The sequence below is a fragment of the Ranitomeya imitator genome, chromosome 3 (assembly GCF_032444005.1).
Source record: "Ranitomeya imitator isolate aRanImi1 chromosome 3, aRanImi1.pri, whole genome shotgun sequence".
Classification (NCBI taxonomy): Eukaryota; Metazoa; Chordata; class Amphibia; order Anura; family Dendrobatidae; genus Ranitomeya; species Ranitomeya imitator.
In genome coordinates this window covers 728,975,408-729,002,126 of record NC_091284.1, presented here as the reverse complement: position 1 = coordinate 729,002,126, position 26,719 = coordinate 728,975,408, and the positions used below count along the sequence as shown (strand labels likewise).

The window sequence follows — 26,719 nt, the reverse complement described above, 5'->3', positions numbered from 1 at the left end:
GCAATAGCCAACCAGCTTGGAGTGAAGAAATCAACAGTGGGAGCAATAATTAGAAAATGGAAGACATACAAGATCACTGATAATCTCCCTCGATCTGGGGCTCCATGCAAAATCCCACCCCGTGGGGTCAGAATGATCACAAGAACGGTGAGCAAAAATCCCAGAACCACGCGGGGGGACCTAGTGAATGAACTGCAGAGAGCTGGGACCAATGTAACAAGGCCTACCATAAGTAACACACTACGCCACCATGGACTCAGATCCTGCAGTTCCAGACATGTCCCACTGCTTAAGCCAGTACATGTCCGGGCCCGTCTGAAGTTTGCTAGAGAGCATTTGGATGATCCAGAGGAGTTTTGGGAGAATGTCCTATGGTCTGATGAAACCAAACTGGAACTGTTTGGTAGAAACACAACTTGTCGTGTTTGGAGGAAAAAGAATACTGAGTTGCATCCATCAAACACCATACCTACTGTAAAGCATGGTGGTGGAAACATCATGCTTTGGGGCTGTTTCTCTGCAAAGGGGCCAGGACGACTGATCCGGGTACATGAAAGAATGAATGGGGCCATGTATCGTAAGATTTTGAGTGCAAACCTCCTTCCATCAGCAAGGGCATTGAAGATGAAACGTGGCTGGGTCTTTCAACATGACAATGATCCAAAGCACACCGCCAGGGCAACGAAGGAGTGGCTTCGTAAGAAGTATTTCAAGGTCCTGGAGTGGCCTAGCCAGTCTCCAGATCTCAACCCTATAGAAAACCTTTGGAGGGAGTTGAAAGTCCGTGTTGCCAAGCGAAAAGCCAAAAACATCACAGCTCTAGAGGAGATCTGCATGGAGGAATGGGCCAACATACCAACAACAGTGTGTGGCAACCTTGTGAAGACTTACAGAAAACGTTTGACCTCTGTCATTGCCAACAAAGGATATATTACAAAGTATTGAGATGAAATTTTGTTTCTGACCAAATACTTATTTTCCACCATAATATGCAAATAAATTGTTAAAAAAAAACAGACAATGATTTTCTGGATTTTTTTTTCTCAGTTTGTCTCCCATAGTTGAGGTCTACCTATGATGTAAATTACAGACGCCTCTCATCTTTTTAAGTGGTGGAACTTGCACTATTGCTGACTGACTAAATACTTTTTTGCCCCACTGTATAAATAAATAATAATAATAGTGAAACCAAAACTGGGGTCATTTATAACTCTTGCCTGTTTAGCAACAAAGTCTACGAACACCCTGAAAGGAGGTAATGATACCTTATGAGCCTGTTTGTAACGGGACCCGTGACTGACCCACTTCTCTTTTAGGTTGTAAGGAAGCTTTTGAACAATTGGGTTGACACCTGTGGCAGTGTCCAGGAATGCTAACCATGGCATGTCTCCTTCTGCCTGAGCAACCTGTACCTCCATTAACAAGTCACTCGGTTCCCTGAGCTTTTGATAACCCTTATTCACTATTTTGGGAAAATCATCAATTCTTTTATATAAAGCATTTTCTATAGCTTCTACTGACTCATAACATTCATCAAGTCTCTCCCACACTATATGAAGGCCTGTGTGTGGATAGTTTATATTAATGCTTCTGATTCTTTTGGCGTGTTCAGCAGACTCGTTCCCAAGCCACTTTACCATTAGATCTAAGGGTACCGTGACACAGTGGTACTTTGATCGCTAGGACGGCACGATCCGTGACGTTCCAGCGATATCGTTACGATCTCGCTGTGTCTGACACGCTACTGTGATCAGGGACCCCGCTGAGAATCGTACGTCGTAGCAGATTGTCTGAAACTTTATTTCGTCGCTGGATCTCCCGCTGACATCGCTGAATCGGCGTGTGTGACGCCGATTCAGCCATGTCTTCACTGGTAACCAGGGTAAACATCGGGTTACTAAGCGCAGGGCCGCGCTTAGTAACCCGATGTTTACCCTGGTTACCAGCGTAAAAGTAAAAAAAACAAACACTACATACTTACCTTCAGCTGTCTGTCCCCGGCGCTGTGCTTCTCTGCACTCCTCCTGCATCCTGTGTCAGCGCCGGCAAGCCAGAAAGCACAGCGGTGACGTCACAGCTCTGCTTTACGGCTGACCGGCGCTGACAGTGCATAAGAAAGCACAGCGCCGGAGGACAGACACAGAATGTAAGTATGTAGTGTTTGTTTTTTTTACGTTTACGCTGGTAACCAGGGTAAACATCGGGTTACTAAGCGCGGCCCTGCACTTAGTAACCCGATGTTTACCCTGGTTACTCGGGGACTTCGGCATCGTTGGTCGCTGGACAGCTGTCTGTGTGACAGCTGTCCAGCGACCAAACAGCGACGCTGCAGCGATCGACATCGTTGTCGTATCGCTGCAGCATCGTTTCAGTGTGACGGTACCCTAAGTCTTCACTACTGGAAAGATCCAAGTTTCTGGTGGCGTTCCAGATGGAGGCTCGCCATGCCCTATAGCTCTCAGCTCGATCGGTGACTTTTACAAGTCCTTTGGTCACCTGCTCCCAGCGAGCAAAGATCGCAAAGTTTGATAAGTATATAGTGGCTGGGTCAGCACCAACATGAGCTGATGTGCTGTTGTCATGCGGTGTGTGTGGTGCATCCTGATACCTGGTGGAGCTTCTAGCTTAGGATAGTCTGTATAATACCATTCTGATGTGAAGGGTGTCCCTTTCAGTCTGGGTGGAGGCTGTATCTTCTGTTCTGTAGGGCGGTAGTTGAGGTACCGTATATAATCGAGTAAAAGCCGACCCGAGTATAAGCCGACCCCCCTAATTTTGCCACAAAAAACTGGGAAAACTTATTGACTGGAGTATAAGCCTAGGGTGGAAATGCAGCATTTACCGGTGAATTTCAAAAATAAAAATAGATCATTATTTCCCCATAGCTGTGCCATATAGTGCTCTGCACCGTTCATATTGCCCCATATCTGTGCCCCATATATGCTCTGCACCGTTCATTTTTGCCCAATATCTGTGCCCCATACAGTGCTCTGCACCGTTCATATTGCCCCATAGATGCTGCACAGATGCCCCATACAGTGCTCTGCACCGTTCATATTGCCCCATAGATGCTGCACAGATGCCCCATACAGTGCTCTGCACCGTTCATATTGCCCCATAGATGCTGCACAGATGCCCCATATAGTGCTGTGCACCGTTCATATTGCCCCATAGATGCTGCACAGATGCCCCATACAGTGCTCTGCACCGTTCATACTGCGCCATAGATGCTCCACATAAATCTGTGCTGCTGATGCAATAAAAAAAAAAAAACACATACTCACCTCTCTTGATTGCAGCTCCCAGCGTCCGGTCCTGGCGCCTCCATCTTCCCGGCGTCTCTGCTGACTGATCAGGCAGAGGGCGCCGCGCACACTATATGCGTCATCGCGCCCTCTGCCTGAACAGTCAGAGTGCAGACGCCGGGAAGATGGAGGCGCTGGGAAGATGGAGCGACGCCCGGCGGCTGGAACGTGGACAGGTAAATATGCCATACTCACCTAGTCCAAGCGATCCTGGCGCTCCCCGCCTTCCTCCCCGCCTTCTGTGCTGCAGCCTCTTCCTGTCAGCGGTCACCAGCACCGCTGATTAGAGAAATGAATAGGCGGCTCCACCCCTATGGGAGGTGGAGCCGCCTATTAATTTCTGTAATGAGCGGTGCCGGTGACCGCTGAAGAGGGGAAGAAGCTGCAGCACAGAAGACCGTGGGACGGCAGGGACAGCGCCAGGATCGCTGGGACTAGGTAAGTATACCTCAGCGCCCTCACCCGCCGACCCCACCGCTACCGTGACTCGAGTATAAGCCGAGAGGGGCACTTTCAGCCCCAAAATTTGGGCTGAAAATCTTGGCTTATACTCGAGTATATACGGTAAATCAGGCCCAGATGCGGTACAATAATGTGGAAATCCACAGAAAAGGAGCAGGCTACATAGCAAATTAAAGCCGAGTAAGGCAAGGTAAATCAGGCCCAAATATGGTATAATAACGTGGAGGTCCACATTATTGTACCGCATCTGGGTCTGATTTACCCTGCCTTATTCGGCTCCACTTACCTAGCACTTGGATAAGCATCCAAAGAAAACTTTAGATGGATGTATTACCTCAGGATTTCTATGTGCACTTTACTATTATATGTATTCCTGCGTGTTTGTCCTGATTGACAATTTTATAGCATGTGTCTTTTGATTATCTTGAAATAAATTTTGCACTTTTTTACTCATTTATTGGTTACTCCAGTTCTTCTCCTATTTCTAAAAATATAGGCTGGTTGGTGTAATGAATCAAGGTTGTCATCTATTCTGGGATGTTGGTGGACATATTCTGAGACGCGTTGCGCTGGATCCTGTTGATCTAGGTCTGGTCCAAGTACGTCGCTGCCTCTCTCAGATTCAGGAAACTCCACGGCTTCTAAGAACTCAGCCTTGGCTATCGCGCCTGCTGCCTCTTTTTCTGCGGTAAGTCTTTCCAAAGTTGCTTGCAGGCATGCTAGATCAGCTTCTCGATCTGCTTGCAAGCATGCTAGATCCGCTTCTCGATCTGCTTGCAGGCATGCTAAATCGGCTTCTCGATCTGCTTGCAGGCATGCTAGATCCGCTTCTCGATCTGCTTGCAGGCATGCTAAATCCGCTTCTCGATCTGCTTGCAGACATGCTAGATCTGCTTCTAGATCTGCTTGCAGGCATGCTAAATCCGCTTCTCGATCTGCTTGCAGGCATGCTAGATCCGCTTCTCGATCTGCTTGCAGGCATGCTAAATCCGCTTCTCGATCTGCTTGCAGGCATGCTAAATCCGCTTCTCGATCTGCTTGCAGGGATGCTAGATCCGCTTCTCAATCTGCTTGTAGGCATGCTAAATCCACTTCTCGATCTGCTTGCAGGCATGCTAAATCCACTTCTCGATCTGCTTGTAGGCATGCTAGATCCGCTTCTCGATCTGCTTGCAGGCATGCTAGATCCGCTTCTCGATCTGCTTGCAGGGATGCTAGATCCGCTTCTCAATCTGCTTGTAGGCATGCTAAATCCACTTCTCGATCTGCTTGTAGGCATGCTAGATCTGCTTGCAGGCATGCTAGATCCGCTTCTCGATCTGCTTGTAGGCATGCTAGATCCGCTTCTCGATCTGCTTGTAGGCATGCTAGATCCGCTTCTCGATCTGCTTGTAGGCATGCTAGATCCGCTTCTCGATCTGCTTGCAGGGATGCTAAATCCGCTTCTCGATCTGCTTGCAGGGATGCTAAATCCGCTTCTCAATCTGCTTGCAGGCATGCTAAATCCGCTTTTCGATCTGCTTGCAGGCATGCTAAATCCGCTTCTCGATCTGCTTGCAGGGATGCTAAATCCGCTTCTAGATCTGCCAGCTGATACAGACCGTGCTCCATGGGGTCTTCGCAGTTTTTTATCACATTTTTGGGGTCAGCTGCAGTCTCTGAAGCACAGTGGGTTTTTCTATGAACTTCAGAACCACTATTCTGTGGCCAATGAAACTAAATATAAACTTCATGCCATTTAGCCCCCAAATCCTGACGTGCCCACAGAGTGGCCCCTAGCCCTGCGTCATCCCCATGCTAACTGTAGCTACTAGATTAAGTGATGTACCCGGAGAGGGGCAGCACAGCCTTGGGCTACGGTGGGGCCATCTTAGAGACGTGCCCTCCTGGCGGTGTGGGACTGGAACATGCCCGCTCACGGCTGACGCTTCAAAACCTACATTCCCTCAACAAAGATGGCGGCGCGGCAAGCCCTGCGTAATTACGTCACGTAACGTCTCGCTTTCCTTTGCTGGAAAGACCTGGCGCTGTGCACACGTGACCGCCTCATCCGGGTCTTCGCGTTCTTTCACATTCGGCCCAACATGGCAGCTTCAGGTGAGTGTGCGAGAGGGATAGAGGGTCGCGGCCGGTACCGGCTGTGGTGCGCCCCCGCTGCCCGTGACAGTCTCCGTGCGGGTCGCTTAGTGTACGCCCGTGCTGGCGAGGTGCTTTCCGCCCTTGTCGGCGCGCTGAAGGCGGAGTGCGCGGCTGCAGACACGCTGCTGTATAATCCCGGGATGGCCCAGGCCGCACCCTGTCCGTGAGTGCAGCGATAGTCGTGGAAGCAGCGCTCTCCTGCCTGCGCGTCCTGCAGACGGCGGGTGCTGGTTGTGCTGCCGACACATATGCTGCGTTGTGGCTGCCGCCGCCCAGCCGTGTCCTGCGCAGCTCCATATATAGCCCCGCTGTACGGGAGCGGAGCCGGGAGCAGCGCGGGGTGCTGGCCTCTGTAGCGGCGGGTGTATAAAGTTTACGACACGCACCCCCCTCTATAATGGTACGGTCTGGCCTCAGGCCGCGCGCTGTATATGGTACCTATAGCTGGGAACAACCACGTGGCCCTGGGGGGGGTAATCCTCGCTCATCTTGTTGTGGCGAGCAGGCCGTGGGATGTAATGGCGGTAAAGGTCAGTGCTCCTAGGCCTCATCCCCCGCCTCCCCGAGCACACGAGTGGCCGGCCGTGAGGAGGACACGTCAACACTGGCGGCCCGTGTGTGCTCGGCTCTGTTACAAGAGGCATGATGATGACTCAATATGCCCTAATGGCTGGGGGGGACTACAGATGTCAGCGTGTGATAACGGGCAGCACTGTATGCTGGGACTTGTAGTGTCACACAATGAAGTTACCATCCTGAAGCCAGCGTAATGTGCCTCACTGGGATCCCTGCCGGGAGGTGCAGCCGGAGGGTCTGTACATGGGGATCCCTGCCGGGAGGTGCAGCGGGAGGGTCTGTACATGGGGATCCCTGCCGGGAGGTGCAGCGGGAGGGTCTGTACATGGGGATCCCTGCCGGGAGGTGCAGCGGGAGGGTCTGTACATGGGGATCCCTGCCGGGAGGTGCAGCGGGAGGGTCTGTACAGGGGGATCACTGCCGGGAGGTGCAGGGGGATCACTGCCGGGAGGTGCAGCCGGAGGGTCTGTACATGGGGATCCCTGCCGGGAGGTGCAGCGGGAGGGTCTGTACATGGGGATCCCTGCCGGGAGGTGCAGCGGGAGGGTCTGTACATGGGGATCCCTGCCGGGAGGTGCAGCGGGAGGGTCTGTACATGGGGATCCCTGCCGGGAGGTGCAGCGGGAGGGTCTGTACAGGGGGATCACTGCCGGGAGGTGCAGGGGGATCACTGCCGGGAGGTGCAGCCGGAGGGTCTGTACATGGGGATCCCTGCCGGGAGGTGCAGCGGGAGGGTCTGTACATGGGGATCCCTGCCGGGAGGTGCAGCGGGAGGGTCTGTACAGGGGGATCACTGCCGGGAGGTGCAGCGGGAGGGTCTGTACATGGGGATCCCTGCCGGGAGGTGCAGCGGGAGGGTCTGTACATGGGGATCCCTGCCAGGAGGTGCAGCGGGAGGGTCTGTACAGGGGGATCCCTGCCGGGAGGTGCAGCGGGAGGGTCTGTACAGGGGGATCCCTGCCGGGAGGTGCAGCGGGAGGGTCTGTACAGGGGGATCCCTGTCGGGAGGTGCAGTGGGAGGGTCTGTACATGGGGATCCCTGCCGGGAGGTGCAGCGGGAGGGTCTGTACAGGGGGATCACTGCCGGGAGGTGCAGCGGGAGGGTCTGTACAGGGGGATCCCTGCCGGGAGGTGCAGCGGGAGGGTCTGTACATGGGGATCCCTGCCGGGAGGTGCAGCGGGAGGTGCAGCGGGAGGGTCTGTACAGGGGGATCACTGCCGGAAGGTGCAGCGGGAGGGTCTGTACAGGGGGATCACTGCCGGGAGGTGCAGCGGGAGGGTCTGTACAGGGGGATCCCTGCCGGGAGGTGCAGCGGGAGGGTCTGTACAGGGGGATCCCTGCCGGGAGGTGCAGCGGGAGGGTCTGTACAGGGGGATCACTGCCGGGAGGTGCAGCGGGAGGGTCTGTACAGGGGGATCACTGCCGGGAGGTGCAGCGGGAGGGTCTGTACAGGGGGATCACTGCCGGGAGGTGCAGCGGGAGGGTCTGTACAGGGGGATCACTGCCGGGAGGTGCAGCGGGAGGGTCTGTACAGGGGGATCACTTCCGGGAGGTGCAGCGGGAGGGTCTGTACAGGGGATCACTGCCGGGAGGTACAGGGGGATCACTGCCGGGAGGTGCAGCAGGAGGGTCTGTACAGGGGGATCCCTGCCGGGAGGTGCAGCGGGAGGGTCTGTACAGGGGGATCACTGCCGGGAGGTGCAGCGGGAGGGTCTGTACAGGGGGATCACTGCCGGGAGGTGCAGCGGGAGGGTCTGTACAGGGGGATCACTGCCGGGAGGATCTGTACAGGGGGATCACTGCCGGGAGGTGCAGCGGGAGGGTCTGTACAGGGGGATCACTGCCGGGAGGTGCAGCGGGAGGGTCTGTACAGGGGGATCCCTGCCGGGAGGTGCAGCGGGAGGGTCTGTACAGGGGGATCACTGCCGGGAGGTGCAGCGGGAGGGTCTGTACAGGGGGATCACTGCCGGGAGGTGCAGCGGGAGGGTCTGTACAGGGGGATCACTGCCGGGAGGTGCAGCGGGAGGGTCTGTACAGGGGGATCACTGCCGGGAGGTGCAGCGGGAGGGTCTGTACAGGGGGATCACTTCCGGGAGGTGCAGCGGGAGGGTCTGTACAGGGGATCACTGCCGGGAGGTACAGGGGGATCACTGCCGGGAGGTGCAGCAGGAGGGTCTGTACAGGGGGATCCCTGCCGGGAGGTGCAGCGGGAGGGTCTGTACAGGGGGATCACTGCCGGGAGGTGCAGCGGGAGGGTCTGTACAGGGGGATCACTGCCGGGAGGTGCAGCGGGAGGGTCTGTACAGGGGGATCACTGCCGGGAGGTGCAGCGGGAGGGTCTGTACAGGGGGATCACTGCCGGGAGGTGCAGCGGGAGGGTCTGTACAGGGGGATCACTGCCGGGAGGTGCAGCGGGAGGGTCTGTACAGGGGGATCACTGCCGGGAGGTGCAGCGGGAGGGTCTGTACAGGGGATTCACTGCCGGGAGGTGCAGCGGGAGGGTCTGTACAGGGGGATCCCTTCCGGGAGGTGCAGCGGGAGGGTCTGTACAGGGGGATCACTGCCGGGAGGTGCAGCGGGAGGGTCTGTACAGGGGGATCACTGCCGGGAGGTGCAGCGGGAGGGTCTGTACAGGGGGATCACTGCCGGGAGGTGCAGCGGGAGGGTCTGTACATTGGGATCCCTGCCGGGAGGTGCAGCGGGAGGGTCTGTACAGGGGGATCACTGCCGGGAGGTGCAGCGGGAGGGTCTGTACAGGGGGATCACTGCCGGGAGGTGCAGCGGGAGGGTCTGTACAGGGGGATCACTGCCGGGAGGTGCAGCGGGAGGGTCTGTACAGGGGATTCACTGCCGGGAGGTGCAGCGGGAGGGTCTGTACAGGGGGATCCCTTCCGGGAGGTGCAGCGGGAGGGTCTGTACAGGGGGATCACTGCCGGGAGGTGCAGCGGGAGGGTCTGTACAGGGGGATCACTGCCGGGAGGTGCAGCGGGAGGGTCTGTACAGGGGGATCACTGCCGGGAGGTGCAGCGGGAGGGTCTGTACATTGGGATCCCTGCCGGGAGGTGCAGCGGGAGGGTCTGTACAGGGGGATCACTGCCGGGAGGTGCAGCGGGAGGGTCTGTACAGGGGGATCACTGCCGGGAGGTGCAGCGGGCGGGTCTGTACAGGGGGATCACTGCCGGGAGGTGCAGCGGGAGGGTCTGTACAGGGGATTCACTGCCGGGAGGTGCAGCGGGAGGGTCTGTACAGGGGGATCCCTTCCGGGAGGTGCAGCGGGAGGGTCTGTACAGGGGGATCACTGCCGGGAGGTGCAGCGGGAGGGTCTGTACAGGGGGATCACTGCCGGGAGGTGCAGCGGGAGGGTCTGTACAGGGGGATCACTGCCGGGAGGTGCAGCGGGAGGGTCTGTACATTGGGATCCCTGCCGGGAGGTGCAGCGGGAGGGTCTGTACAGGGGGATCACTGCCGGGAGGTGCAGCGGGAGGGTCTGTACAGGGGGATCACTGCCGGGAGGGTCTGTACAGGGGGATCACTGCCGGGAGGTGCAGTGGGAGGGTCTGCACGGGCGGTCACAGCATCAGCTGACATTTCTGTGCACAGCTGCCACATTTGAGTGTTTCTCAGAACGTAATGCAAACAGTGAAGGTTGTTTACCTGCGAAAATAAATCTAATCAGCAGTGGAGCGTTGTTAGTAGACGGGGTCAGGAGGGATTTGTAGAATAATTCCTTGAATGCCCTCTGCCTCCAGTTACGACGTCCTGGCAGCCGTTTACCTGTCCATCACTGTCCTAAGTGGTTCATATACTATACATGCAGCGGTCAGGTGTCTGGTGGGCCTCGCCACCACAGTAGCAGCAGGGTTGCCTTTCTTCTGCTGCCGATTACTGGCCTCAGCGTTGATATTTGCACATACAGCATGCGATCTGAGACCAGATGTTTGTTTTTTTACATCTTATTCTCAATTTTGTTTAAAATCTCAGAAAGCCTTTATAGTGAATTCTAAATGAGAAATCGCCTCCTTTGACCAGACTGGAGAGCTGCTTTCTGTGCACCTGCATTCATTACACTAGACACTGTGATGCTTAGTATCCCCTTGTGATGGCGCTGTAGGGGTGTCCCCTCTGCTAGCAGCTGATGGCTGGAGGCCTTAGCTCAGTGACCTCCCATGATCAGCTTGTTGGCACTAGACCTTTCTGCGGGTTTGTTTGAGTCAGTTTTCTCTGTGGCAGAACATGAGGTTGTACCACAAATTGTCAGTGTTTTGTGCTGCAGTTTTTGCCGTACTGATATTTACAGACTAAATACACTTCATCCATGTCATCAGTAAACTGCACCATAAAGGCATGTTCCCACATTGTGCACATGCATTTCCACTATCTGCTGTGGATGAGATTAATTTGAAGCACCACTCCAGCGTTGTTTTTTCACCACTATAGTGGTGCTTTACATGTAAGTCCCCTGTCTCATACTCGCCTTCCTGCATTTTCATCTTTTCGCCGCTGCTCCCATTTATCTCTGGCGAAGTGACTTGCCGGCAGCTCCAGGGTCTCATGGAACCGCACACTTTTCAATATAAGTGAGAGCCTCGTTCTAGGTCTCACACTTGTATTGGGAGCTTGTGACATAGATTCTGACTTCTGTCCATTCAGAATCTACACTCACAAGATGGGACTGGAGCGGTGCCGAAAAACGGTGAAGATGCTGGAGGTTGAGTATATGAGCGGAGCAACGAGGTCATATTTAAAGGTCCATTCCAACTCTGGGGGAAAAAAAAACCTGCTGGAGTGGTGTTTATCACTAAGGACATCGATCAGTGTTGCGTACTGAAACTTGAAATACACACCGACATCCGCTGTAGAATTTCACTCTTTGCATTGCGTAGGATGAAGGCTGCATAAAGTCCACAGAGGTATTTACTGCTGAGACCTTACACCGCAGAAATGTGGGCACATACCCCAACAAGTAGGGTGGCAGTCACTGCGTATCGCCAGACCGGTGTTACACCCAGTGGGGAAATCGCTGAATACCGCACACCTGTGACATTGGCTTCTACTGAGAACGCACTCCAGAAAAATGTATCCAGGTACAGAATAGGAGACATTGTGGATGTAACCACCAGAACCTGGCGTCTTTATAGTGATCGCCTGCCACCAGTTGTACAAGTACAGGGTCCTAAGCCCAAAAAAGTTTTGCTCCTTAGGCGCCAATGTTTCTGAATGTTAGCTTTTCTGTTGCTGGTGGCAACGCTTGCAGTGGACTTGTGCAAATTGCTTGCAATATACGACTTATCTGCAACGTGACTGTTTTATTTAAAGCAAAGTTGGAGCTGTAACATAGTCGCGTGACAGCGAGTCGCTCAGATGCTTTTGTTGTCGCTGTGTAGACGCAGCCTGTGTGTCAGCAGAATGGAGCAGTGTATCTGAGAATAGACTCCTACTTCTATACATATTATTTATAAGAACTGTCTATTTATGGACTAAGATGACATCCTGAAACCCTTGCCAATAATCTGACCATTCACTTGATTGCCACTCCTGCTGATCTGAGTGATCTGCTGCCGGACACCCAGGGATGATTTGAGTAATAACACTAGCTATAATGTGCCTGTGCAGTCAGGGTACGTGCCCACGATCCGTTATTGCTGCAGGTTTGACACTACTTATTTATGCAGTGTGAAAACCGCAGCAGCCAGATGTTACAGCGTAGTGGATGGGACTCCTAGAAATCCCATGTCCACTGTGCGTGTATGTGCACCTGTGGCTCACCTACGGACACTGGCATGCGGCGCGTCTTTCAGGACTGCAGCATGTCAATTTCTCTTTCGGAGACGCAAACCTCCGGAACAGAAATTTAAACAATAGAATGTATTAAACGCATTAAATCCGCACGGTTCATAGAACACACGTGGATTTACCTGCGTTCAATAGAAGACAGCGTTTTGGACCCAGCCAAAATACGCTGCATCCAAACCGCTGCTACTTCCTGATCATGGGCCTCAGGCTTTGTCCTCATATTATAGGACAAGCGCCTTGTGTGCAATTAGCAGGTGAATGCACTTAGGCTAGGTTCACATTGCGTTAGTGGGTGTCCGCTAACGGACTCCGTTACATGGCGCAATTGTCGTAATTAACGCTATGTAACGGATCCGTTAGCGCACCCATTGACTGCAATGTGCTAACGGATCCCTAACGCATTGCAAACGTATGCTATTTTTGGCATGCGTCTGCGATGTGTCGTTAGTTTCGGACAGACCTCGAACACTGCAGCGTTCAGGGTCCGTTCCTCGCTAGCGCAGATCGGGCATCTGCGCTAGCGGGATCGCCGAACGCGATCCCTTTTTGGACATTGCGTTAGCGTATCCGCTAAACGGATTGCACTAATGCAATGTGAACCTAGCCTTACTGAAGACCACAAAGTGCTGGCCGCTGTTGGGCTGCTGTACATTACTGCACTTGTTGTATAGAGTATCATGGTACAATGGTGTGCAGAATAAAACATGCCCTTCACTATACTTTATTTTATGCTATTGGTGAAGTTTTCTCCTGTACAGAGGGACACATCGCAGCTCTCCATCAGAGGTGAACATTGGGAGATCCTTTTAACATGGGGTCTGAACATGGGAAAAGAAGCAAGCCCTGTGTTTAGGGGCCATGGAATATTAGGTTTTCTGGGATTTACAGATACATTTTAATATGCCTAAAACTCCAAAGCAAGTCACAATATAGTTAGTAATCCTGTGTCACCGACCCCTGGTCCTCCCTGGTTATCGGCTGTGTGATCTCTGGGTTCCCTGATGTAAGCAGACCAGCAGTGAGCCTGTATTAGTTGCTATGTTCCTGGGACATCACATGGACATCGCTTCTAGCTGATAAACAGGAGGGTTCAGGGGAGGAGAAGGGCACAGAATCACTAAATGTATATTTGTTTTGCATTACTTAGTGCTGCGTGTGCAAAAAGTGAATTTATTAATCACTCAAACACCTACAATAGTAACTTCATCCTTAAAAACACATGTCGCTAGATTTCACAATACAAACTGAATACATTGCTAAATCGATCTTGGACCAGATGAGACTGGTGCACTTATAGAAGTACTCCATACAAATTTTTATTTCCTAAAGCACGGTGGCGCGGTGATTAGCAGAGCAACCTTGCAGCGCTGGGGTCCTGGGTTCTAATCCCACCCAGGACATCATCTGCAAAGAGTTTGTATGTTCTCCCCGTGTTTGCGTGGGTTTCCTCCGGGTACTCCGGATTCCTCCCACATTCCAAAGACATACTGATAGGGAATATAGATTGTGAGCCTCATCGGGGACAGTGATGATAATGTGTGCAAAAACTGTAAAGCGCTGCGGAATATGTTAGCGCTATATAAAAATAAAGATTATTAATAAAGCTATATAAGGCCCGGGGTCACATTAGTGTACAGCATTTGATGCGATGGCTAATGACACTCTGTGGGGAGCGGGAGCCGAGAGTCATTTTATTGCTATCAGATCCTCTCGCATTGATCCAATGGTGAGAAGAGATTAGTTTCTCCGTCGTCTGTCTTGGCGTATATCAGACTGTACCGAGTCAGCATTAGAAAGTTAGCCGATCCACAAGATTTTCTCGCATTGCACCCCTCCGCATTATACGCCAGTGTGAGCGAGCCCCTTACTGTGCCATATTCACACGTAAACCCCAGTGTGATCCTGTGAGTTGGAATTTGTCACGAGTGAGAAAAGGATCGGAGCGGCACTGGAAACCTGCGAAGATGGCGATCTTCGAGTATTTTAATGAACTTACAATTTATTACATACGTAATTATTATCGCTTGTGAAATAAAAATTTTGATAGGACGCCAACTTTTAAGTCGAAAACTCATGTCCGAATGACATCCTTTATGAAAGTATAAATTATTCTCCCTCCTAGTCTGATCACTGTCCTCAGTGTCCCTCCTCACTGGTGCTGCTGAAATCTCGCACTGCTCTGGACAAACTGCGGTTGTCAATCGAGTGTAGATGAGTGGAGACTGAATACACAGACTCCTGAGTCATTTTGTTTTATAGCTGGACTCAATATCAGGCAAATCGTCCCTCTGTTATGGCTTTTCAGAGTCCGTGCTCCGGTCTCATCATATCTAACATACCGTACCTATTTAATAACGTGCAGTTTGGCATCATGTAGTGAGAGTTGTTATAAAGGTCAACATGTACTTCGCCATCAGCCAAGCAGAAATCTTCCTATCAACCCCGCCATGAACTAGCTGGGCATGCATGGGTTTCATTGGGAAGAGGTGACTAAGCTGCTGTGAGCGCGGTCAAGCTCCAGGGGGAACATGTTGGATTTCAGCATGCCCAATCCATCTTCCCTCTGAAATCTGTCAGTGACAAATTGCCAATAGACATTAGTCAACTGATGTCATAAAAAAAAACAAGTTGTACGTGTATGATGTGTGGATTCTCTTATATATCAACATGGATCCATTCACTTGGCGCTGTCCCATACACTGGTGGGAGATGCTGCATTACAGGAGAAATGTGGGGTGGACCCTCTGGTCAGAATTAAGATGCCCCATAACATTGTTTGAAAGTATTATTCCTTTGAGCCCCATCTCTGTAGTACCTGAGGATCTGTCATATGATGGAACCCGGCGACGGATTCTGTTTTTTTAAACTGAGCGTCTGAGCATGCTCCGATTTTAGCATTTTCCATTCTCTCCCTCTCCAATTACACGGATCAGCTAGTCGGATCCGGAAAGAAAAGGAAAAAAACGGAGCCGTCGCATCAGTTTTTCACAATTTGCAACGGATCCGTTAATTTTCCAGAATCCGCCGGATTGAGCCTGACTGCAAAAAAGTGATGTGTGAAAGTAGCCTAAGCCAGCTTTGTCCAGAGGTACAAGGGTGGGACGTGTTACCCCACCGCTCTCCTCATTCCTATGTTTGTCGGAGTTTGTAAGCCGGTAGCGGGGCCAAAGATGCCTGCACAGCTGCCCGTTCTGGTTTTAGTTCTCGTTGTAGGTACCACTTGGTTCATACTGATGGAAAACACTGTCTGGGATTCAGCCCTATAAAAGTGGCTTTAAGCCTACGACCTATGGGCTATTTAGGGTCTGTATCACACAGGCACACATAATTTAACAGATTCATTTTTTTTTTTTTTTTTTTTAATTACTGGATCCATTACAGCTGGATGACAACTGGACATGTGAGCGGAGCCTAATTTGTGATTCGGACCTGGTGAGGGTGGGCTGAATGATGCTGCAGAGAAGTGCTCGTGACGATTGTCCGTGGGCAGGGCGTTATCTCTGCGCTAGGACTCTGCTTCGGCAGAGATAATGTTTAGCTTAGTAGTCATTACAATGTGGTTTCTACTTAGTATTTTGTCTGCACCCAAACTGTTGTCACAGCGCTGTCTCCTCCGGCCGGAGACCACAGTGTCTGTATAAAATGGATTTCCACGGAGAAGAGGGTCTACAGTAAACTTGGTAAATCTATCATCACCTTGTCGGAATGAAGCCGCCCAGCAATTTCGTGTGTCGTCTGCACGCTGTAAATGACGGTGTCAGGCTTCAATGTGCAAGGCGCCTGTGTATCACCTTGTAGCTCTTAAATGGAATCTGTCATTAGGATCTGCCCTCCCCCCAAGCCGTCCATATGGGCACGTAGGTCATAGAAACTTCCCGACCAGCCACATTTTTGTTTATTTTTTCACACATGTTATAACCATTACAATAAAAAGTTCTCATCCACATATTCCATTTTCTTTATTTATCTTTTTGACACATGAAGCCTTTTTTCCTCTTCTGATATCAGGAGAGTGGTAATCTAAGGAGATAATAGGAAATAAAATGTATCCACTTTATTTCCCCCATCCCTCCCCTCTCCCCCCCCCCAAAAAAAAAGAGTATCTTTTCTTTTTTTAACCCCTTTCTGCCGTCGGACAGAATAGTGCGTCCCAAGGCAGAATCCCCGCTTTGATGCGGGCTTCGGTGGTGAGACCGCATCAAAGCCACGACATGTCAGCTGTTTTGAACAGCTGACATGTGCCTGCAATAGGCGCGGGCAGAATCGCGATCCACCTGCAACTGTTAGCTAGTTAAATGCCACTGACAGAGGCATTTAACAAGCGCATCCAGCCGGAAATGCGCACATCGGTTACCTCTTTTAAGATCTAATGTTAAAAATAATTAAAAAATAAAAAATCATTATATACTCACCTTCTGGAACCAGCCCAGGCCTTTCCCGCTCCTCGCGACGCTCCGGTGACCAGTCCATGCATTGCGGTCTCGCGAGACCGCTACGTCATCATCTCGCGAGACCGCAATGCACTCTTGGGACCGAAGCGTCGCAAGGAGCATCGGTAAACTCCTCAGCTGGATCCGGGGGGGGGCCGATGGAAGGTGAGTATATAACTATTTTTTTATTTTAATTCTTTTTTTAACAGATATGGTGCCCACATTGCTATATACTACGTGAGCTGTCTTAGATACTGCGTGGGCTGTATTATATACTCCGTGGCTGGGCAATATACTACGTGGGCTGGGCAATATACTACGTGGGCTGGGCAATATACTACTTGGGCTGTATCTGTGCATCATGAATCGTGGTATGTGTTAAAGAGGGGGGCCCACTGAGACTTCTTTCGCTCGGGGCCCTCAAAAACCTGGAGCCGGCCCTGGTTTCACTGATTGTTTGTGGCCAGCCGGGCATGCCCAATCAGCGACAGGCGCAGTCCGCCCGCGAATTGGCGCGAAATTTGAACCACGCTTCACTAATTGGTCGCGGCCAGCCGAATCCTGAGTATAAATTGCATTATTCTGAAAACTTCCTAAATAAACTACATACATATTCTAGAATACCCGATGCGTTAGAATCAGGCCACCATCTAGTAAGTTCATAATCATCCTTTTCGTGGGCATTTCAACATTTAAAATGTTATGTTCCTGATTTCTCCTTTTACCTGCGTCTAGTATATCGGCCCCAGTTAGAAAGTGTCGCCTGTTGGCTGCAGAGCTGATCTGCGTCTGCCAGGTCCCAGCAGCTCCTGCTCCTCTCATACAGTGACCACATGATTGCTGCGTAAAGATGGTAATAAACCCTATCTGCTTCTGTATGGGAAGTCTGGCTGTGTCTGACAGCAGTTTCCCCCATTCCTGTTTTGTAATGACACTTTATAATGTCACTGCACAGTAAAATGTGGACTGCCCGGATGTTTATAGACTATGGGCGTTCTGGTAGTAGTTAAAAGGAAGCTGTAACCTCTGAGAACATGATTATCCTGTAGATATAGGGCTAGCCTGCAGGTAAATGACGTACAATGCTGCCCAACTGCCTTATAGAAAGTGCGGCTACTGGGAGAAAATGAACGTATTATCTCCCAGGAGCCGCCGGCTCTCAGCCATAGTGGTGTGCACGGCGTGGCTATTGTCATCGCTCACTATTCTGGACCTGTAATCACGCCCTAGCACCTTCAGAGGGCGCTCTGACAGATGCACTGCAGAGCTGGCTGTCAAAGTGCAGAGCAAAGCGGCCCGAGCAGCACTGTAACACCATTTACCTACAGGATTAGCCCTATATCTTCAGTTAAATGGTAGTTTCTGAGGCGACAGGCTCCCTTTTAAGGAAGCTTACACATCATTTCACATGATCAAGCAAATTACTTATTAGCCTTGTGATTGGCATCCGGTTTACAGGTGGAGAATCTGAAAAGGAGCCTTCCTAGTGACACCGATTCCTGATGATCAGCCAGTGTAAATGTGCCCATAGTTTGCCACCAGAATGAAGGACATGTAAAGCAGTGGTCTGATCGCAACATATTGATGAGCCGTCTATAGAGCAGCTGCTATTCAGAAGCGGCATCCGAAAACCAGGCCGTGCCTGCTACACAATAAACGGAGCGCGGCTTGTTCATTGTTTCCATCTGGCGGCTGATCGGTGACGGTGTTGGGCTTCGGACCCCCACCAATATCGTATTGTTGACCTTGCTCCTCAATATGCTATGACCGGACGTCACCTCTTATTAGAGTTACAAGCTTTATCTTATCCGGAACCCAATGAAACTAGATTAACCCCATTGGCTCTGGCTGGGACCCATAACAGGAATGTGATGAGAACCTGATTTAGTAGTCACGCTTCCACGTGGGTCCTCTGACTCCAGTAACATTACTCTGTTAGTATTCTGGAAGTACCTGACCCTTCACATGTGGTGCAGCAGTGTTATGGACAGGAGATTGCAGTTACTTGTATATGCAACGTGATTATTTTCTTTCTCACATTATATTCTAGAGTATAACTGACTTTTTTCTTATGTAATTCTCCTTTATTACAGCTAAGAAGAAGAATAAGAAGGGGAAGACTTTAACCCTCACTGACTTCTTAGCAGATGATGGGAACAGTGGAGGTGGAGGTGGTGGTGGCAGTAGTGGTGGTGGCGGTGGTGGCGGCGGCGGCAGCACCTATGCCCCAAAACCAGTCAGTTGGGCTGATGAGACCGATGATCTGGAAGGAGATGGTAAGTGTTTCTGCATCTGTTAACCCCTTAATGACCTCCAACACATCTTTTTACTGACTTGCGATATAAGACTAGCATCCCCACACAGGTGACAATCCAGCTGCTGTCGGCTGTACTCTACAGGTGACAGCTTGATTCATCAGCCACGATCAGTGTTTGCACTGTCTGTTTAACCCTTTAGATGATGCTGTCAGTAATTACTACATCATATAAATGGTTAACAGAGTGGGGGCTCCCTCTTTATCCCTATCAGCACCCATCAGCCGGCTATAGTGACCTGTGCAGAAGTTATCAACATTTAACCCCTTCATGACCGGGGGATTTTTCGGTTTTCCGTGTTCGTTTTTCGCTCCCCTCCTTCCCAGAGCCATAACTTTTTTATTTTTCCGTCAATTTGGCCATGTGAGGGCTTATTTTTTGCGGGACGAGTTGTACTTTTGAACGACATCATTGGTTTTAGCATATCGTGTACTAGAAAACGGGAAAAAAATTCCAAGTGCGGTGAAATTGCAAAAAAAGTGCAATCCCACATTGGTTTTTTGTTTGGCTTTTTTTGCTAGGTTCACTAAATGCTAAAAATGACCTGCCATTATGATTCTCCAGGTCAGTACGGGTTCATAGACACCTAACACGACTAGGTTATTTTTTATCTAAGTGGTGAAAAAAAATTCCAAACTTTGCTAAAAAAAAAAAAAATTGCGCCATTTTCCGATACTCGTAGCGTCTCCATTTTTCATGATCTGGGGTCGGTTGAGGGCTTATTTTTTGCGTGCCGAGATGACATTTTTAATGATAGCATTTCGGTGCAGATACGTTCTTTTGATCGCCCGTTATTGCATTTTAATGCAATGTCGCGGCGACAAAAAAAAACGTAATTCTGGCGTTTCGAATTTTTTCCCCGCTACGCTGTTTAGCGATCAGGTTAATACTTTTTTTTAATTGATAGATCGGGCGATTCTGAGCGCGGCGATACCAAATATGCGTAGATTTGATATTTTTTTTATTGATTTATTTTGATTGGGACCAAAGGGGGGTGATTTAAACTTTTATGTTTTTTTTTTATTTTTTTTCACATTTTTTTAAACTTTTTTTTTTTTTTTTACTTTTGCCATGCTTCAATAGCCTCCATGGGAGGCTAGAAGCAGGCACAGCACGATCGCCTCTGCTACATAGCAGCGATCTGCTGATCGCTGCTATGTAGCAGAAATGGAGGTGTGCTGTGAGCGCCGACCACAGGGTGGCGCTCACAGCCACCGGTCATAAGTAACCATAGAGGTCTCAAGGACCTCTATGGTTACAATATACAAGCATCGCCGACCCCCGATCATGTGACGGGGGTCGGCGATAACGTCATTTCCGGCCGCCCGGCCGGAAGCGGTAGTTAAATGCCGCTGTCTGCGTTTTACAGCGGCATTTAACTAGTTAATAGGTGCGGGCAGATCGCGATTCTGCCCGCGCCTATTACGGGCACATGTCAGCTGTTCAAAACAGCTGACATGTCCCGGCTTTGATGCGGGCTCACCGCGGAGCCCTGCATCAAAGCAGGGGAGCCGGCATCGGACGGTATAGTACGTCCGATGCCGGTAAGGGGTTAAAGGGAATCGGTCTCCTCAATTTTCGCATGTAAGCTGCGGCCACCGCCATTAGGAGCTTTTCTACAGCATTCTGTAATGCTGTAGATAAGCCCCCGATGTATCCTGAAAGATAAGAAAAAGAGGTTAGATTATACTCACCCAGGGGAGGTCCAGTGCCGTCCAGGTCCGATGGGCGTCGCATGTTCGGGTTCGGCGCCTCCTATCTTCATGCAATGACGTCCTCTTCCTTGCTTCTGTCGTGGCTCCGGCACAGGCGTACTGATTTGCCATGTTGAGGGCTGCGCAAAGTACTGCAGTGCGCAGGCGCCGGGCCTCTCTGAGCTTTCCTGGCGCACTGCAGTACTTTGCTCTGCCCTCAACAGGGCAAATCAGTACGCCTGTGCCGGAGCCACGACAGAAGCAAGGAAGAGGTAGTCATTGCATGAAGATAGGAGGCGCCGAATCCGGACATGTGACGCCCATCGGACCTGGACGGTACTGGACCTCCCCTGGGTGAGTATAATCTAACTTGTTTTTCTTCTCTTTCAGGATACATGGGGGGCTTATCTACAGCATTAGATAACGTGACACATCACTGGAATCGGGTTCTCTGTCCCTTCCCTAAAGGCCCCTTCACATTAAGCGACGCTGCAGCGATACCGACAACGATCCGGATCGCTGCAGCGTCGCTGTTTGGTCGCTGGAGAGCTGTCACACAGACAGCTCTCCAGCGACCAACGATGCCGAGGTCCCCGGGTTACCAGGGTAAACATCGGGTAACTAAGCGCAGGACCGCGCTTAGTAACCCGATGTTTACCCTGGTTACCATCCTAAAAGTAAAAAAAAACAAACACTACATAGTTACCTACCGCTGTCTGTCCCCGGCGCTCTGCTTCTCTGCACTCCTCCTGTACTGGCTGTGAGCACAGCGGCCGGAAAGCAGAGCGGTGACGTCACCGCTCTGCTTTCCGGCTGACTGACGCTCACAGCCAGTACAGGAGGAGTGCAGAGCACAACGCTGGAGGACAGACTGCTGTAGGTAAGTATGTAGTGTTTTTTTTTTTTTTACTTTTACGCTGGTAACCAGGGTAAACATCGGGTTACTAAGCGCGGCCCTGCGCTTAGTTACCCGATGTTTACCCTGGTTACCAGTGAAGACATCGCTGGATCGGTGTCACACGCCGATCCAGCGATGTCAGCAGGAGTCCAGCGACGAAATAAAGTTCTGGACTTTGTTCAGCGACCAACGATCTCCCAGCAGGGGCCTGATCGTTGGTCGCTGTCACACAGAACGATTTCCTTAACGATATCGTTGCTACGTCACAAAAAGCAACGATATCGTTAACGATATCGTTATGTGTGAAGGTACCTTAAGGAGAAATGGTAAAAACCTGCTGATTCCCTTTAAGCAAATAAACATGGCCGGTGATCAGCTGGGTGCTTGGTTCATCGCTGGTGACGGCCATGTGTATATCTTGCATACAGAACAAATAACATTACATGGCCATTTAGGCCAAGTAGAGTAGTGCAGAAAGAGCTTTAACCTGTAAATGGCTGATGTCATTTTTGAAAGTGTTTTCCATAATTTTGGCAAATTTTTACTTTTCAGTTTCCACCACGTGGCACAGCAACGAAGATGATGCGTACAGAGGTCACCCGATTGATCGCTCCATCCTTCCTACTGCCCCTCGAGCTGCACGTGAACCTAACGTGGACCGAAGCCGACTCCCAAAAAGTCCTCCCTTCACTGCTTTCCTTGGAAATCTTCCCTATGATGTTACGGAGGAATCCATCCAAAAGTTTTTCCGAGGGCTTAATGTAAGTGGCGTCTTGCTACTTTTAGTTTTTTTTCTAAAAATATATGCTCCGATGTTCCTAAAGACGCCAGTTTGTCACATGCGAGTTCTGTCTGCGTTTTTTACGGAGATGTTATTACCAGTTATGGGGTTGTTCTCGTACCTGTGGTCCACACCAAAATACACAGCTGTCAGATTTTTGATCCGAGTCATGGATCATACTCAAAAATGTAAGTCTTCGGGTCTATGAAACCTATTGGGCAGCACTCATCAATGTGCCGTCTGATCTTCATGTGTGATGAGTACTTCTCATATCCAAAAAAGAGATGATAAAAACTGCCACACAGACTAAATACTAATGAGAATCTGATCCAAAGCATTAAAAATTGGTCTTTTTTTTTTTTTGACACTGTCAAAAGTGCAATAAATTGTCTGCAGATGCATGTGAACATGATAATCTGTTTTAAGAAATTCATCAAACAGAGTATCATTTTCTGTTGCCATTCATTTTAATATGGAACACTTGCAAGAAGCTCTAATAAAACTTTTCATTGGCACCTTTGGGTACATTTCACATAAAGAAAGTACAGAGAAACGCCGCCTGTATTACACTTACAAGAAAGAAGAAGGAAATCTGTTTTCTTATTTCCGTTTTATGTTTCTTACAGAGATCTAGTTGTCATTTTTCTCTTTAAACGATCCCTATTGCACAATAGTTTTCATCTTTTCCTGCAGTTTTGTACCGATGAGATAACGTCACTTGGCCCTTTATCTTTACAGATTGTAGCGCTTAAAGGATTTAACCCTTGTTTGTGATTCGGTTCCTGAACGACTTGTCTGTTTTTGTTCTTCACATGCAGATTAGCGCTGTCCGTTTACCCCGGGAGCCCAGCAATCCAGAAAGATTAAAAGGTTTTGGCTACGCTGAATTTGATGACCTGGATTCTCTTCTGCGAGCTCTGAGTCTTAATGAAGAAGTAAGAAGGCAATGTGATTGTTTTTTTTGGTTTTTTTTCTGAATTCTTTACATGCCACCTAGAAGAAATTAGAGCGAACATTCTCAGGATAAGTAAGGTGTTATCCGATCATGCTCGTGTGCTAGCCGAGTGACTTTGGCGTGCTCGAAAAATATGTTTGCGTCGCCGCAGCACATGTAGGGATCGCCTCTTTGTTAGGCAATCCATGCATGTGCTGCTGGGACTCGAACATATTTTTCGAGCATGATCAGGTAAAACCTATGAATGAGCATGTTCCCTGATCACTAGTGTCGATGTGCAGCTCCTGTGAGCTGAGCTCTAAATATAGTGACATCTACATCAGCAAAATCTTATTATGCCACAGGTCTGCTTTACAAAAACTGTCGCGTAATAAGATTTTATTTCCCACTTTTTCTGCAGTGGTTATTCTTACTGTACTTTGGCGGCGCTGTGTGATTTGTCCCCGAAACAAAGGTTTCCCAATAACTATACTGTTTTTAATGTATTACTGCACTTAAGGTACCTTCACACTAAACAACTTCACAACGATATTGCTAGCGATCCGTGTTGTTGCAGCGTCCTGGCTAGCGATATCGTTCAGTTTGACAGGCAGCAGCGATCAGGATCCTGCTGTGATGTCGTTGGTCGCTGCAGAAAGTCCAGAACTTTATTTCGTCGCTGGACTCCCTGCAGACATCGCTGAATCGGTGTGTGTGACGCCGATTCAGCGATGTCTTCACTGTTAACCAGGGTAAACATCGGGTTACTAAGCGCAGGGCCGCGCTTAGTAACCCGATGTTTACCCTGGTTACCATCGTAAAAGTAAAAAAAACAAACACTACATACTTACCTTCCGCTGTCTGTCCCCGGCGCTCTGCTTCTCTGCACTCCTCCTGCATCCTGTGTCAGCGTCGGCCAGCCGGAAAGCACAGCGGTGACGTCACCGCTGTGCTTTCCAGCCGCTGTGCTCAGTCAGTGCAGGAAAGCAGAGCGCCGGGGACAGACAGCTGAAGGTAAGTATGTAGTGTTTGTTTTTTTAACGTTTACGCTGGTAACCAGGGTAAACATCGGGTTACTAAGCGCGGCCCTGCGCTTAGTAACCCGATGTTTACCCTGGTTACTGGGGACCTCGGCATCGTTGGTCGCTGGAGAGCTGTCTATGTGACAGCTCTCCAGCGACCAAACAGCGACGCTGCAGCGATTGACATCGTTGTCTAGATCGCTGCAGCGTCGCTCAGTGTGAAGGTACCTTTAGACTCTTATGGCCTAATGCATTTAAATAGACTTAAGGGTGAGGTGGATATTATAAATATATTGTCAAAAACTGGTGTGGACCCCAGTAGCGGCAGACAAGAACATATTAATGTGAGTGTAATGCACACAGGTCTGCAGATAGGGAGCTGATCACTTTCTGCTTAGGAGGCTAACCTTTCCGATCTGGAATTAGCTGTGATCTGGGGTCACTTCTGTAGTCTCCTGCGCCGTTCCTGTTAGTAAAAGTCATATAGTATTGGACAATAATGCACTTATCAATAAGCAAGATCTGAATAGTTTATTTAGGGCTTATCTGTCAACCTTGAACCTGCTTTTAAAATTGGACCCCATAGCCTTTTTTAGTATTACGAGGCATCCATTGGTGCTCACATACATAGGCTATGAGACCTTCACAGTTTGAGAATGGACAGGGATGTCTGGAGCGATCCTGAATCTTCTGATCTGAACTTAACTCCCCATCTACGCCTGTAAGGTTGTGTTCAAGACTGGTGATCTGCAGCCTCGGACCATGAATTTCAAGTGTGATGCTCTTTGTAGCTCTAATTGATTTTAACATTCTAGTAGCAGCTGCACTCCTAAGGATCAGTGTATTCCTTAGGCTTTATTGACACGTCGGTATTTGTATGCTAAAACCAGGAGTGTCTCCAAAAAACAGAACGGATGTCAATATTTCAGTTACATATCACTGTCAGTTCCACTTCTGGTTTTGGCATAAAAACACTGATGAAAACACGCAAAAAAAACAGCACTCAGCCTTTACCATGGGGGTCTGCTGCATCATGCAGTGCATTAATATTGTGCTTTGGTGTTGGGAAATATGGCTGTCTTTTTTTTTTAATATATATATATATATATATCTATCTATCTATCTATCTATATATATATCTATATATATATATATATATATATATATCTATATCTTGTTTCACTTGGTGAGTTGCTTCGTATTCCTTGGACAGTGGCAGTAGCCCAATAATTAATAATCAGGTCTGAAAAACCTAGACCTGGCCAAGTGGTTGGGCAGGACAAAGGGACTGGGATGTCCTGACTGGGCAATTACTTTAGGCTCTGTATTGCGTGCTTCGGCCTGGTATTGCATGCGGTGGCACCGCGCGGCCTGGTATTGCGTGCGGTGGCCCCGCGCGGCCTGGTATTGCGTGCGGTGGCCCGGAAATCACTGATCTGAGTTATTGGACTACACTTCTTCCTTGTTTCAAGGTCCGATCCATTTTGACAGGGTTTCCCTTTAAAAAGTTACCATCAAGTCCCCTTCCCCTGACTGTCCTTTTATTACTGTCTAAAGATAGAACTGCTGAGTGGAGCGCATTATCCCACGTGTTTTTCATTTTCTTTTGTGACTGCTTGCAGAGGGATAGTGCTGACTCTAAACGCTTCAGGTCAAAGCATCTGCTGACTTGTCTCCTGCACAACAACACTGCTCTGGTGAATTCAAGTCTGGGCGTGACATCTGCTGGGCAAAGTGGCCATCCTGTCAGCATCGCACCCACTTGCTTGGCTCATATATTTGGAAGCTTTTATACATAGTGAGGTTGGATCCCAGACATTGCTACAACCAAGGCCTAATATTAGTTGTCTCCCTGACAGGTCTAGTGTAGAAATAGCCAGGTTCGGTAATATAGGTTGGTGCCATTTTCATAGGAGCCGGAATAAAGAACATTTCATTCCACTCCGGTCATGCACGTGTGATACCTACCTGTCACGTTACTTGTGTATGGTGGACCACTATTGTCCCCTCTGATATAGATGCATGAAAGGTGATTTTCCATTATTTTTTTTTTTATTATTATTCCTCCCTTTCTTCCAAGAACCGACTTTATTATTTTTCCATCAATGTAGCCATATGAGGACTTGTTTTTTGCAGGATGAGTTGTACTTTTGAATTACATCTTTCATTCTACCACAGTGTACTGGAAAACGGGAAGAACATTTTCACAGGCTTTTAAATTGCAAAAAAAAGTGCAATTCCATAGCTTTTTTTAAATTTTATTTACCATGTTCGCTATACAGTAAAACGGACACGGCAATATGATTCTCCAGGTCCATACGAGTACGCAGATCTCAAATGTTTGTGTTTTTTTTTTTTTTTAAATGGTG

The 26,719-nt window shown here is 49.6% G+C and overlaps 1 protein-coding gene across 2 annotated transcripts in view; it reads left to right on the top strand.

The window, feature by feature from the left end:
* The first annotated feature begins 5,798 nt into the window (after positions 1 to 5,798).
* Positions 5,799 to 26,719, top strand: part of EIF4B (eukaryotic translation initiation factor 4B) — a 52,634-nt gene continuing 31,713 nt past the window's right edge. For both annotated transcript variants that reach the window (XM_069758795.1, XM_069758794.1), the window contains exons 1-4: positions 5,799 to 5,864; positions 18,800 to 18,982; positions 22,166 to 22,374; positions 23,213 to 23,329. In XM_069758795.1, the coding sequence (XP_069614896.1) occupies positions 5,852 to 5,864; positions 18,800 to 18,982; positions 22,166 to 22,374; positions 23,213 to 23,329 (522 nt within the window). In that variant the 5' untranslated portion in view covers positions 5,799 to 5,851. The remainder of the gene's footprint in view (positions 5,865 to 18,799; positions 18,983 to 22,165; positions 22,375 to 23,212; positions 23,330 to 26,719) is intronic.